Source organism: Gallus gallus, chromosome 3, assembly GCF_016699485.2.
Source record: "Gallus gallus isolate bGalGal1 chromosome 3, bGalGal1.mat.broiler.GRCg7b, whole genome shotgun sequence".
Taxonomy (NCBI): Eukaryota; Metazoa; Chordata; class Aves; order Galliformes; family Phasianidae; genus Gallus; species Gallus gallus.
Window position 1 is genome coordinate 79,081,493 of NC_052534.1, and position 15,403 is coordinate 79,096,895.

The 15,403-nt window shown below is 41.4% G+C and overlaps 1 protein-coding gene across 1 annotated transcript in view; it reads right to left on the reverse strand.

Annotated features, from left to right (window-relative positions):
• Positions 1-15,216, reverse strand: part of SH3BGRL2 (SH3 domain binding glutamate rich protein like 2) — a 60,042-nt gene extending 44,826 nt beyond the window's left edge. The window contains exon 1 of the mRNA XM_040698303.1: positions 15,124-15,216. Within this exon, the coding sequence (XP_040554237.1) occupies positions 15,124-15,216 (93 nt within the window). The remainder of the gene's footprint in view (positions 1-15,123) is intronic.
• Positions 15,217-15,403: the final 187 nt, after the last annotated feature.

Below are 15,403 nucleotides of genomic sequence, written 5' to 3' on the forward strand. Positions count from 1 at the left end.
ACTGCAGAGCGGTGAGGAATTAAAGCCCACACAAAACTCATTTCCTCATCAGCATCTCCAATAAAACTTAAGTTAGCAAGCACTCTAGGTGCAAAGTGCACTCAGGAAGCAGTCATACAGCACTACACTTCTGCCAGCCCTGTTCTGGGGGATCATCTGCCCTCGGAAAAGCTTTCTACCACCACAGTCAATTTGGCCATTTTCCTCAGCTGGTTTTCCATGATGCTCCAGCTCCATTCTGGCAGAGCACACTAGATTCACTTCTTCCAGCATGCAGGAGAAGTGGATCAGCATTAATATTTACGTATACAAAGGCAAAGAATGAGTAGTTTTGTGGAGAATAAGAAGCAGTTAAAGACATGAGTACTGGCAACCCTGCATGAAAGAAGCTAGGAGGGGTGATCATTTTTCCAGTGCTGCAAATTCTTCAGATGTTTCACAGAACAGAGGAAAAAAAGTCTTTGACTTGGAAAGATGATAATTACTCCAAATATAATGCCTCATATTTATTTCCATGGGAAATACAAGAGGTACAAAGAGCACAATAAGACTATTTGATAGAACAAATTCTCAGCTACAAAACATTTTTCAACATAGTCACCGCCATTAGCTGTGCATTTTCACCTGTGATGAACAAGAGCCTGCAGGTCATGCTCATAAAAATCTGCATGGCTGTCCAGAATGTGCCTTATCTTCTATGTTACTGTTGCCACTGTTGAAATGCACCACCCACTGCCTCGCTGTGCTCGCATCCACTGTTCAGTCTCCATAAATGTTCAGCAAGCATGGATGAATTTCAGTAGGTGCCGTTTTTTCCGCATGGAGGAAATCCTTTCCATACCTGCACTTCATACGCACTTCCATGTGAGATGCCATTTTGTTAGATGGCCCCTCTGCTGCCATTTGCCACACAGCAACAAAATGGTGGGAAAGTTCAACCTCTACTGTAATACCACCAACATCCACCTCTGATATTCTGGGCCAGCATAATGAAACAAGAGGCACTACTTTCAGAGCAGCCCTTGTACATTTAAGGATGAAGATTATTTGTGCACTGCATTTCAAGCAAGAAATGAGAAGTCATAGAGCTTCTTAACAGCTACATACAAAAATCATTGCCCTTCCGTGCACCTTGCTCATCTCAACTCAGGCTCTCCTGAGCTGACTGTGCACCTGCTTGTGAGAACAGACACACTTTTGGATTCTTTGGTAAAGTAAACCCTGCAGAATTTCCTAATATTTATTTATTCCTTCCAGAGTTGTATGCCTTCAGAGGATTATGTCTGTGATATTCTACATTTCCTTACTGCTCTATCCATACTCTGATCTCAAACCATGTTTTCTGAGATCGGAACACCAGTGCAGCTGTTGTTTGGTCTCTGAGCTAACTGACATGTATTTTCTGCTGCTACAAGTATGCTGGGGAGGCAGTGGATGGGTAATAATACTTTCCATACAGGAATAATTAACCTGTAACTGTTGCTCAGTTCTAAAATCTGAAGTGGTGAAAATGCTAAGTGGCATTTCTAGCACTTCCCAAAAGACAGCTACAAAACCAGTGCTGTTACCCCTGGTCACATTTGACCTTACCTGCTCTTCTTTGCAAGAAAATTGACATCTTTGTGTCCATGCTTGTTCCACTGGGAGGACTGCCACTTGACACAATTAGTGTGTATTACTTTTGTCAGTGAAGGCACAGATTAGGACAGCTTCCAGGCTATTCAGAGCATGACTTGGATAGCAAGAATAAAAACCAATTCAACTCATTTTTTTTAATTAATTGGAAAAGGATGGTGAAAGGAACACAACTGGTCTTCAGCGGAAAACTGTAAAGTAAACATGGCAAGCCAAATGAGAAGTTATGAGAGGTTAGCTGAATAAATCTCAGTGCAAGAAATATTATTTGCTTGATTCATCAAAGCACACAGGCCAGACTTGTCAGGATATGTGCTCTTTCTGTTTCACTAAACAACAAACTCATCGTGCGGCCAGCAGGGTCAGACCTACAATGACATGGTAAGAGTGAGCACATCAAAACTGTAACTCATTTTTTCTAAATGCAGCTGGACTGAACTAAAATCACTTTCAGAATATCAGGTGTAAATAAATTGTAAAACTATGGCCAAGCTGTTATGTTACTAAACTCAATAGCACCCTTTTGCTCTCAGGTGCTTTCAGTGACGAGTCTGAGAGCAGAATCCGACCCTGGACTGCATAAAAATGCTAAAGATTGGACTGAAATTTAAGAGAGAAAATGATTAAGGAAGTTGGATAGCAGACAGAAATACATCCCAAACCTTAAAGCTTAAATGATGAATGCATTCAAACAAGCCGGTTTTAGACAGCATAACTGTTGGAATCATAAATCATATGGAATCATATGTTGGAATCATATAAATAAAAGGCTGTGAAGTAAACCCTTTCTTAGAGTTTTTGGACTTCAAAAGAGGCCGTACTGGAGGCAAGGGTCAGGGTTCCATTAGATCACTACTGAGTCAGAGAGCAACAAGGGCCAGCAGAGGACTTGTAGAACTCAAACAGCAGACTTCTCTTCAGTGTATGACTGGTAAGTGCCTTACAAACCTACGAGACAAGCCTGTGGTGGTCCTGAGTTCTACAGCTAACCTAGTGTATGGCAGCTGTACTTTTTAAAGGCATTTTTTAACTGATAGTATCTCAGTATTTTGGAGGGGATCTTTCCATTTTGCCAATCATTGGGATGCAGCCATCAAGCATGACAAGCAGTAGATAATTGTTAATCACAGTTTTCACACCTACAGACACCTCCACCTTGCTCACACTTCATTTGCGTCTTTGTGATTTCTCCACGTTGCTGTCACTTCCAAACCTGGGTTGTCTCATCTGTTTATCTGAAATCTGCACTTAGATGTTGTACCCTTGAGAATCATTTCTACGGGACTTGGATTCAACAAAGACCGTGCCTGAAGATTTTGTTTCTCCTGTAAGCTGGAGTGCATGTATTAAGAATGAACCCCTTAGGGATACAGAGCAAATTTCTTGTGAGGCTGATCAAAAACAGTGCCATGAACTTCCCCAGGAACTAAAGGCTATTTATACTTTTTGGTACAAGTTACATTAGCAAATAAATAAAACCAAGTGATCTGGGTTATAATGTTTCTTCTATGTTTAGACCTCACTGAATTCCAACAGAGATAGGAACATTTGTTAAGTGAAGCAAATCTTTTTTGTGTGTCACATGGAAATTTATGTCTTGCACTAATACGTTCATAGTTCCACAGAGCTAGTTCTTGCTTAGGAGCAGCTCTCTTATATGCAAAATACTAGCGTGGACTTATTAAATTGAAATTATGTCTGCCTACAGAATAAATTTTATGATACTCACATCCTCCAGGAATTTAGGAGACTTGAGGAGAAAACAAAAAACTACATGCAGTCTTAATCTCAACTCCCTGCTTGTTGGCTCCTTCTCTGACCTTGCAGATTTTTGGAGTATTGATTTACAGCTTTTCCCAAAATATCTTTTTTTTCCTGAAGGTTTTGCTGTCCTGATTTTTTGGAAAATATTTAATATTTGTTTGTTTTAATGGGAGGAGGGGAAGAGTTTTTGAGTTATAATGAATGATTCATAGCTCCTGGGGATCATCCAGGGACTCCATTTATAGTTAGTGATTAAAATGCAGTAATAAAACATGAAAGGTTTGAAAGCCAACAGTGATGCCTCTGAAGGTAAATCTTTGATAGAAATTGCTGACAGCCTCTGAAAATCTTCCTCTGTAAATATATATTCAGGCATTCTAATGTCTGCATTTATTTTTTCTCTTTTGCCTTCTCTCCCTTGCAGGTGTCTTCTGTTTGCACAATTTCAGGTCAATATTCCAGCAAGATGAGTTTCTCTATAATTAAATTTAACATTTTTTCTTAATTTACATTTTTACTCATTTTTAGCCTGCAGTGTTTATTTGCATGGAAAGAAATTGTCTTCAAAGGATATATTTAGCCTGATATATCGGATTAGAAATGTAAGCCAATCATGCAACAAGGTTAAATTTAAACCTTGTTTAAATGGTACAAGTCTATTCAGTTTTTCTCAGCACTGGTACTCATATTGTTAGAGGTCGTATGAACTTCAGCTCCAATGGCAAATGTAATTTGCCATCAGACAGAGCACAAGAAATCCCCTTCAAATAGATTCCTGTGACATTTTAGAATTGTCAAGGAGAAGCCTGAGCAGACTGTTTTGAAGCTGATGAGCTGAAGACTGAGATTGTGCTTAAAAATGTGAAAAAATAAGAATAGAACAGAAAGTCAAACCAAAAACAGAGCATTTTGCTTGTTCTTCTTTTATTACCACAAGCAGCATACGCCAATTCTTACATCAGAATCACCCACCAAATACTGGTAGATCTGCACTTCAACCAGTGCTGTATTTGTTGCATTTAGCAGATGGTGATATTGATGCTGATATATGAAACTACGTTTGAGTTATATGCTTGCTTTAGCTGTTCCTTTCTAACTCAGTTTGTCCCTACTCCACAATAAAAAAATAATAATAATAAAAAAAGCCAAATATTTTGGATTTTTTAAAATAACTTTGCTGTTTTCTTGAATGTAACTGCCTAGGGATGACAACCACATTTACTATCCACATACAGTCTATTTATATCTATTGATTAAAATTCAGCTTGTGGTTACTGAGCTGCAGATGGAGCTCCCTGTACAGCAAAAGGAGTTGATGCATCCATGCCATTAACAGTTGGAGCCACAGTGGAGAGGTGACATAGAAGATCTGTCCTTATGGAGTCTTGATCTCTTTGACCTCAGAGAGGTATCAGAAAGAGGCAGCGACTGCTTCCTCACCTGTGTATTAGTGTCGAGGCTTTCAGCAGACTGAAGAGAGATCTGATTATTCAAGGTGCTGTTAATTTTACCAGTCATTAAAGAGAGATTACAGGGAGTAGATGTGATTGTCAGATTCCGATGAACTATTAACAAAATACTAAAAAGAAGTTGTTTTAACATATGGAAAATTACAGGGTGGGAATTCTTTCTAAAATGTGTTTTTTCCAGCAGATCTCATTAAACAAGACATTTCAAGGCATTTGCATTATAACCTACAAACTTCTGGATGATTTGCTACAGGGATATTTCTGTTTTCTAGGGCACGGGCTCACTCAAATGTTGCAGTTCTTAAGTGCATGAGCAGGAGCTGTGAAAAGGGTTTTAAACAAAGAGGAAGCTGGACAACATATTCTCTACCAAAGCCATGAGGCTCCTGGTGGTGTGTCCATCCCTGTACTGAAATCAGCTGCACGGATTTCAAAGGGGTTCCAGATGGACATCAGGGTGTCTCCTCACAGAGCAGAATTAGGCTAAACTGAACATATTTAATATGACTGTGGAAAGCTAAGCTGATTATCACTGTGTGTCAGATAATACACTATACAGCTGAGTGGCTAATAGATTAAACAGAGAAAGCCTGATCTCAGGGCATTTTCGGTTGCTTTGGATTATATTCCCCCTCTAGGAATGTCACTGTGAACCTGGAAGGCACAGAAAATACTCTTTTTTTTTTTCCCAGGGTTTGCAATGAACCTGCTTAAAAGTATGTATGAAGTAAATGCTTCCTTCTGTATGCAGAAAATTGGGCAATCTTTATTGTCATTTTGTTCTATAAATCTTAATACAAAGGAATATTAACACAGCTAGGGAATAGATAATTAGGTATATGTACTGCTATAGAAAATCGGACAAATATTATAAGAACTCCTTAGTTTGGTTCCAGTATTTAAGTTTTCACTTCCAGAAGGGTTTTAAATCACAGAAGTGTAAATGAAATGCCTCTACTAATAAAAACATATTTGCTTAAAGTCATAATGGCGTACACAACATGCAGCCTGAGAGGGACCAGGGTTTCACATTTGGTACTACTGCCACAAAGTAAATGAATGGAATTAACAAGGTAACGTAATTTAAATGAGATTTTCTTTTCCATGTTTAAATTTTATGTTTCTATTTTTGGAAGCTGTGTTTATTCACTTAAACTATTCAAGAGTCCAGCATCTCAGTCTCCTTCACTGTGAATATGTGACCATGGCTAGTGGCATAGCTCTCCCCTTAGTCAGCTAGCACTCTGCTGGATAACCTCCATGCATGAGATGGGAGATGGCACAAGTTAAGGAGCTCTGGCAGTTTGGATATAGCCACACAATTTTACAATCACAGACTCACAGAGGAAAACAATTTGGAAGGGACTTTTGAACATCACCAGTCAGACAATATGCTTCAAGTACGGCCAGCTGGATTGAGATGCCCAGGACTGCTTCTAGTAAAGACTGGAATATCTCCAAGGACAAAGATCCCACGGCCTCTCTGGGGAGTTTGTTCCTCTGTTTGATCATAATCACGGTGAACTATTTTTTTCCCAGCATCTGGTCAGAATCTCCCATGCTGTAATGTGCGTCTGTCTGCCTCACATCCTTGCACTGGGCACCTCAGGGAAGAGTCTGGATCAATCTTCTCCACACTCTCCCAGTAGGTGACAGCACATTCCCTCCTGAGCAAAGCTTGCTGCCTCAGTTTTCCATTCTGTGACATGCACTCCAGTTCCTTTCTGATCCTCTAAAGAACTCACTGCAGGCCCTCATTTTTCTTCTACTGGGGATCCCAAAACTAAGCATACTATTTCAGATACAGTCTCAAAACTGTACAGATTGAGAAGAATCATTTTCTTGGACTTGATGGCTAATATCTTGTTAATGCTATCCAGCATGTGAAGGACCTTCATTGCAGCCAGGGCCCATCAGTGACTCCTGTTCAACCTGTTCTCCACCATGACCCCCTGGCTTGCATTTGCTCCGCATGCATTGCCACATGTGGTAACTCTGTCCCTGAGGGTGACAGTGGGGCCAGCAGAGCCTTGATGACTGAATTCAGCCCCACAGCCCCTCAAAGGCTAGCAGAACAGGGCTGGGGTGGTCATGGGGTCAGCTCAGACCTTGCAGCTGCCAGGTTGGTCTATAGCCACATGGCCAGCCATGGTTGAGCCAAGAAGTACAATCTATGGGCCTAAGTTCACTGTAAAAGCAGATCCTGTGGGCAGGGATCAGCCTTGTCTGCAGCATCTTGGACTTGGGAACCCCATCAGGGGTACTGAGGAAGTTCACTCTCATGGAGCTGTCCTTGAGACACAGCAGCCGCCAGTGCCACTCAGAGGCACCCAGTGTGGTTCGGGTCAGGGCTGCAGGTGCAGAGTCCAGGTCCGAACGTCATGCTGGGCCAGCTCTCCTGCTGCCTACAGAGACCTGTGTCTCTGAAGATGAAGTTCCCTTCTAGCACAGGTCAGGGCATACTTGTGAGATGGATGGTTGAGGTATTCGGAATAATTTAGAGGGCTTTTATACCTATCTGCTATAGATGTCCCTGCTCATTGCAGGCAATTTGGACAAGATGACCTTTAGAGGTCCCTTCCAACTCGAATGATTCTATGATTCTATGATCTTTCTCTGAGAAGTACTGCTGTGGAAAGCTCTTCCACGCCTACCGGCTGGCTGCCATTACATTAGCGCATGAATTTCAAAGGAAGATAAATGATACCGGACACAAGGGTTTCCTCATTAAGCAAAATGAAAAGGAAACAGCCCAGCAATAAAGCCAGCTTTAAAGGGGAATTAAACGAAAACTTCAAGAACGTGAGGAGGAGGAGAAAGAAGAGGAGGAGGAGGAGGAGGGAGGGTTCTGCCAGTGCTGAAGCTCCACCTAGAGCCTCTGTGTGCTACTGCTTCTCGCTCTGCTTGCTTCCTCTCTCCCGGTCTCCCAAGGAGGAATAGCGAGGTGAGGAGGCCTGAGAGACACCAGGGGACGCTGGGCAGGTGCCCACGCTGCACGAGTGGGGATGGGAGGCTTCAGCTCCCGCTGCTACGACGTGTGCCGGCATTTGGGCTGGAGGGACTGCGGCGTCTCGGGGTGGGAAGCAGCTCAATCGACAATGTCTTCAGCAGAAATGTTTCCTTTGCCTTTAAGGAAATGGAAAACTGGTTGGGAAACTGCAAACAAGGTATTCTGGGTGGGTATTCTGCGCTTCTGTTGTCAGGCCACACAGCAAAGTTAACGTGGAACCAGTATCTTAATACAATAAGCTTAATTGCTTGGGCAGCTACAGGCAGCTTTACAAGCAGCTTTAGCTAGCAAACAGTATCAAGCAAACTAACAGAAGTGGGATGCTAATGAAAGAATTAATGGATTATGGATTTATTAGCATCAGTTGACATAGTTTCCCAGGAACTCAGATTGTCAAACAAATTTGGTACCACTTTAATGAGACTAAGCATTAGACTGCTCATGATGATAGTGGTTGAAACGGTGATTGTACCAAACATATGACAGAATCTTGCATTTAAAAAAAATAGCTGTAAACAAAATAAATGTAACATATACCGTGATTTTAATTATTTAAAGTAATTAAGTACTGTGTCACAAAAAATATGCTCTAAGAGAAGTGCTTTCATTCCTAAGGGCTGCATATTTTGTTAGTTCCTAGAGGGAACTGTTTTAGCATGAGTCTTCTCAGTAGGTTTATCAGTGACCTTGGTGAAAACATTGCATTACTGCACATAAAATTTGCAGTACGACACACATTTCCATGATAATGTGGAAAACAACAAAGGCAACCATTTTAATAATGCAAATTTGAGCAAAAATGAAATGCACCTAAGAAGAAAAAGCATAAGCAAATTTCTAGTTACAGGGCTGAGTGCAGAAATGCAGTAAGGCATGGAACCCCATCAGAAGAAGGGCCAGAAAGTTAATCAACAGCATTTAGCTAAAAAGTCCTAATCCAAACACTGCATACATGAGAATTCCAATTATAATGAACCTTCTCAGGAGCACTCTTTTCAAAGCTTGCTTCCCTCCTGTACAACCACCTCATCCTGTCCCCTGCAAACAAGATTAACAACAACCCACAGATCTCTTTTATCACACAGAATGGCAAGGAGTAAAATATTGTAAATTGCCAGCCAACTCATCACAGGAAGGCAATTGTCAGCCCCAGCACTCCTCATACGTCATGTGCATTCTGATTCCATGGAGTCAACAGCATGGCTGTGGTCAGAAGGCACCTCAGAAGATCATCTTGTCCAACCCCTCTGCTTGAGCAAGCTCAAGCAGAGTAGGCTGTGTGGTACTGGATCCAATTAGGTTTCAAGTGTCTCCAAGGATGAAGCCTCCACAGCCTCCCTGGGCAAATTTCCTGTGTTAGACCACCTGCACAGTAGAATGCATTTTCTTAATTAAAATGGAATTTCCTTTTTTTTCAAAGTACCCCCACTGTCACTGGGCACTGCTGAGCTCCTGGCTCCATTTCCCTTACTCCCTTCATCAGCTCTTTACAGATTGATAAGATCTCCTTCTCCAGGCTGAGCAGTCCCAGCTCCCTCAGCCTCTCCTGAGCTCCAGTCCCTCCATCGTGTTTGTGGCCCTTGTTGGACTCTCTCCAACATTTACTGGGGAACCTAGGCCTAGACACCACACTACAGATGCATTCCACCAGCGCCAAGTAGAGGGGAGGGATTCCCTCCCCCTCTGCAGCCCCAGATGCCATGGCTGCCCTCTCCACAGTGGTGTGTTGCTGGTTCATATTAAGGCTTATATATCACACACTATGTATCCTAACACGCATTTTGTTACACACTGTGTTTAACCAGTCAGTACTTAATGATCATCCTGGCATAGGTATGCAGCTGTGCTTGTCAGAGGCTGGAAATGACCTTTGAGCTACCATCTAGTTAAAACCACAATGCTAGCTACTTTCAGCATCCTGTTTTTTGAGAACTACCCCAGGTGGTCTCATCAGCATTCTTTCACCAAGTGACACTTAGTCTCGGTCAACCAGGGCTTAGAGGTTGTTCTTACAGTGTACTGAGGCAAACACTGCTGTGGTGATTTAGCACGATACCATTCCCCGGACCAGCAGCTTCGACCACCAGCACGGGTGAGTGTGACTGACTCTGAGTGCACCGTGATTGATCACATAATTTACTAGGTCTTAGAAAAGGATTGACAGTTTCAGTTATAAAAATGAAAAGGGAAAATACATCCACAGAGCAGTTTTAATCAAATAAATCATCCTTGGAAAAAAAAAAAATATGGAGGCACAGTATGAATAACAGAATACTTTAGGTCTTATTATCCAACCCCCTCCTCCCCCCACCAAAGTTACTACAAATTCTGAAAGTGTGAAAAGGATGTTGGCTTACTGGTATTTAATCCCACTAAAGAGAATTCCACTAAGCTGATGCAAACATTGCAATATTTAATTTGTTTCAAGCTGTAAAGGCTCAGATTTGCCCTAAATAGGATTTTAACAAATTCAGGTAATTAAGTTAAGAATGATGCTGCCAAACTGCTGTCCAGTTCCAAACTCCTAACCCAGTGATGCCCAAGGTTCCCAAGGCACGTGTTCACTAAGAAGTACCTCAAACTTCACAGCAGCGGGCAGCTTGGGAAGTATCTTGATAACTCATCTGTCTGTTCACACCTTGTAACAAGCCAGATTTCAGAGGTACACACAGGTTTCCTAAATTTCAGCTTTCTCCTCTAAATGAAAGAGGGTACACATCCCCAACCTTCCACATCCCCAGAGACTGTGGTATAGAATGCTGTGAGCAGAGACGTTTGTGCTTTCCCTCACTCACTGGACATGTTCCATTTTGCAAACAACATAATGCAAGTTGGATGATATGATCAAGTGGCTCAAAGTGGTGTGAGTTAATCCCTTGTGACTACCAGACACTCCTAAAAAATCAAGATATCTTCACGTTTTGATTTTTTTTTAAGTTTTTTCTTCTTCTTCTTAGTCCTTAGTGCTTGTGGAACTCTGACAATAAGAAAGCCTCCAAAGCAGTCACATTCAACACTGAGGCCAGATTTTATTTGGATAAAGCAGCCATTCTTACTGGCTTGGAAGATACATTTGACCTTATTCATCTACAAGATAATTTGTATCACTAAACTCTACAGTGTCAGGACAAAATTCATTTGCTATCCTAGCAATAGAAATGAAATCTAAAGTCAAAAGAGACAAATGTTCGGAAGCAAAATGCATTGCTTTTGACTAAAGAACACGTCAAAATTATTTGGTCTCTGCATTTTTTTTTCTCAAAGACTAAATACGCATATTGTGAATATGAAATCGGAGGTTGTACAAAGCAGCAGAAACACATTCACGAATACCATGTTTGTATTTCAAAATGAGATTATCTAGAAGAGCATTACTAAAGCCAACTAAGAACAAAAGCAGCATTTAATATAAAACTACCAGATTCTGAACAATCTGCATGAGATCCTCCTGGGTGTCTCCTCCACATAATTTTTTCCAGTCCAACAGCCAGTAGTTGTTTTTTCAGCATCTATTCCACCTTCCCAGGATTTTTTGTTATTTAAATTGCCTATAAAATGTTTGCTGCTCTCCCATAAGCAAAAATCACTTTGCTTGGCTTTATTTTGGGACCAATACTCTCAACATGAGCAGTGACAGCTTCTTACTGAAGAAATGGACTCTCTTATTTTATTATACAGACGTGTTAGTTCCTCAAATTGTAAGTTATCTTCCCAAAATTTACAATCAACCAGCTATGTCTTTCACCTAATATTTCTCAACAGGGAAGTTGTGAATTGACAATAAAAGAAAGTGTACTAAAAGAAAATGATTGACAAATGAATGAAATCTCCAGCTAGTGCTATGAAATATACAGAAATGTTTCTTTAATTGCACTATATTTTTTCTTTAATATTTCAATATTTCACAGGCTTGGGGAATTGTATTGTTAAAAATAATTCACCATGAACATCGCCAAAAGTGCTTCTTTCATACATCTTCAAGTTCAGCTCAGTTCACAGGAGCCCATTCTCTGTTGGCTGTCAGGGACACAAAAGGGATGTCAGGAATGCTGCAGCAGCTCTAATGCCATTGCAGGCTGAGAACACTCAAGAAAATGCTGTTGAAGTGGGTTGCAACCAGTCGTAGTACATGAACTGACACCAATAGAAATTCTTTAAAAGAATCATTAAAGTAAAGCATAGAAGGTGAGCAGTGACTTCTCAGTAGATGACTCGGGAGCACTTGGGAAAAGAAACAGTGGAAAGACTTCATGTCACCTTAGAGCCCAGGGCATGGGAGACAAGTTCTGAAAGAGATCTCGGACTTCATGTTTCTCAGGATAGGTGAGCACACAGTAAGAAAAGCAGCCAGCCTCCAACAAAAACAGCTTATTTTGACAAATGCATTAAGAAGTACAAGGAGACGATGAATATTTATAGAGTCAAAAGAGATTGACAATTATTTGTATTTGAATTTGAAATATTTTGATGGTAGAATTGCAGATAATTAAGAGCAGAGGGAAGTATGTGCTAACACACCATGTATCATTCATGCAGGAAAATATTTCAACGTATGTTAAAGAACTTCAGCTGGAGCCTAACTACATCCACATACATGCTCTAAGAAAAAGATTTCAGTCACATCATAGACCACCTTCACAGCAGCACAGAGAGGGATCTACCCTGCTAGTAGTGCTCTTGGCTCACCCAAATCTGCATAAGTTATTCGAGCCAAACTCTCTTTAGTATATGCTCCTGGATTTTGAATGCAGCTTTTCTATAACAGTGAAGATGCAAGCTCCCATGTCTTGTGCATATACACAAGAGAGGTGTGTAAATGTTTATGCATCTGTTTCCAGTGTGCAAGGCAATATTATCTCCTAGCCTGATCTGACTCCCTCAGAAAATCTGAAGGCTGAAGAAGCCAAAAGGGACATTCTTTGGTATTTCATGCTCAGTCTTGGACCTTTTATAGAAATTGAGTGTCTAAGTCTGAATCTCACAGCAAATTTCAGCATCATACCTTACTCCTGGTTAAGGCAGGAAGTATATCACAGAATCACAGAATCATAGAATACCAAAGTGGCTTAGGATGGCAGGGACTTTAAACCGACCCAGTTCCAAATCTTTACCGTGGACCGGGCTGCCCCCCACCAGCTTAGCTGCCCAGGGCCCCATCCAACCTGGCTTTGAACACTTCCAGGGATGGAGCTCCCACAGCTCTCTGGGCAGCCCAGGCCAGCGCCTCACAGCCCTCCTAGTAAAAAATTTCCTCCTAACACCTACATTATCTACATATATTTCTTTGGCAGCCTCATTTACATCATCATGTATTTGTTAGGTCCCCGATTCATCACGAAGTTAAGGCATTCAAAGCAATATCATGAAGATTTTCCCCTTCCAAATTCAAACACCATCTTTGTTCTGGTAATTGTGGGAATCTGTTTCATTCACCACATTAGATACAGTCAGTACAACAGTTCCCACCCAGTATGCCACAGCCATTCCACAGTGCAGTTGAAATCGATAGCATTTTTCTGTGCATCAGGGATTTCCCATCAATATTTACATGTAATGATTAAAAGAGCAAGGGCTCCAATGATCACGGGGGCTTCAACACTGTCGATACCTCTGGGAATATCAAACATTGTGACGCTGTGATCTGTTTTAGTTTTTGAAGGTTTCCTTCCCCCTCTTTAAAGCAGCCTTCCTCTCCCTTAAGCTGTGAGGCAGTGGCATTTTTGCTTTCAAGCATATGAAAACATGTGCTTCTGCTTCCCTCTCTAACTCTGAAATGAAACATTCTGTTCCAACAACATCTCCATCCAAGCAGGCAGTTATGGCATCAGTCTGGCTTTACAAAGACAGAAGAAAACTGCAAAACATTACTTTCTGCTCAGGTGATTCACATATTTGTCTCATCCAAAGGAATCTGAAATGTCATACCATTTATCTTTACCATATCAAATGCAGTGTAGAGAACACAGTGTTTGTAGGTTTTAGATTAACAGGTTCAGAACGTCTATTGATTAATCCCTATGCCAATATTGCACAATACCTGAGTTCACTCCAGTTCAGCAGCTGATTTAGGAATGTTAACGTTATTTTGGCTGGAGCAGCTGATGGAGAAGCCTGATTAGATTGTTCTGAACAAAAATCCTATGTTCAGTACAGGTACTGAAGATATATAATGCCTAAATTCAATTCCTTTACTATTTACATTCAATAACTAATGATTACTTAGTTGTTAACCAAGCCCAAAGGGTTAGTCATGATAATTAGACTATGAATTATTAACACACACACACAAAATCTTCAGTATTTCTTCCTGATTTTTTTTATTTCTTTTTTTTTCTTCTTTTTTTAAATTGCTTTCTCTGCTTATAATTTTCTTAGCAAGAGTAGGCATGGAGATGGATTATGAATCTCTTTCATCCCATTTACAGCAGTAACAGCATTTCAGACTCTGGCCTGGCCTGCTGCCAGATACAGGCAATACATTTCCTCCAGTTGCAAGCAATAAAATTATTCTGTCTTTGTTATTCCACGTTTCCCTGGATCTTTTTGAAGGACAGGAATGAATCTCTGCCAGCGTTGCTGTGATGAATTACATGCTTTAGCTGTTTAGCACAAGGGTGAACCATACAAAGCCACAGGAGGCTGAATTTAAAAAATGATACAGAGTAGTTTTTATTGTTTTTTCAAATCAACTTCATAATAGCAATGCACATATAGCCAAAATAGTAAGTGCAATTAGGAAGATAATCAACATTGGGAAATTAAGACCGGTTGCTGTTTTTTGGCTTGCCTGCTCTCTGTGATTCTGGGGTCACTGAGCCTGGGAGACTCTGAGTCAGGTCTACACCTCCCCAGTGCTTTGGTGCTTTTGCAAACATATCTCCATCTCTTTGACTGGAGTTTCTGCCAGTGTGCTACCATTTGCATCCCAGCCCGTTCATTAGGTTGCATTGCCAAGAAATGCAGTTGTGCATATTAAGAGTTCTTGTGTACAACCAATATGAGTACGTCAGTTTTGAGAATCTTTTCAATTCATCCACAATCTTTTTTTTTTTTCCCCCTACAACTTTCATACAAAATGGTCTATTTTGTTCCACCTGGATTCCTAAGCTATTTTCATCTCTGGGTTACCATAAAAGGTTCCACTAGTACATTAAACGAGGCAAGGTCTGCTATTTGTTTCTCTTCCCCCAGCAAGGAGTCTGATTGAGTACCTTCATTATTAAAGGTTATCTCAAGGCAACTCACAGAGACACCTGCAAACCGCACGCGAATAGCGACGAGACGTGTCAGGGTGCCCCCCTCCACAGGAGCAGCCAGCAGCACCTCCTGACCCCGCATTCCATTCCTCCGCCCATAACAGGACTTCCCCTCCTAAACCAAGATGGCGGCGCAGGGGCAGGGTCTCGGGCCCGACACAAGGCTCCCGCCGCCTTCAGGCGCCGCTGTGGCACCGCAGGACGGAAGCAACGCACCCGGCGCTATCCGCGACGCCCAGCCCTCGTCCCGCCCCCCTTGCAGTGGCTAA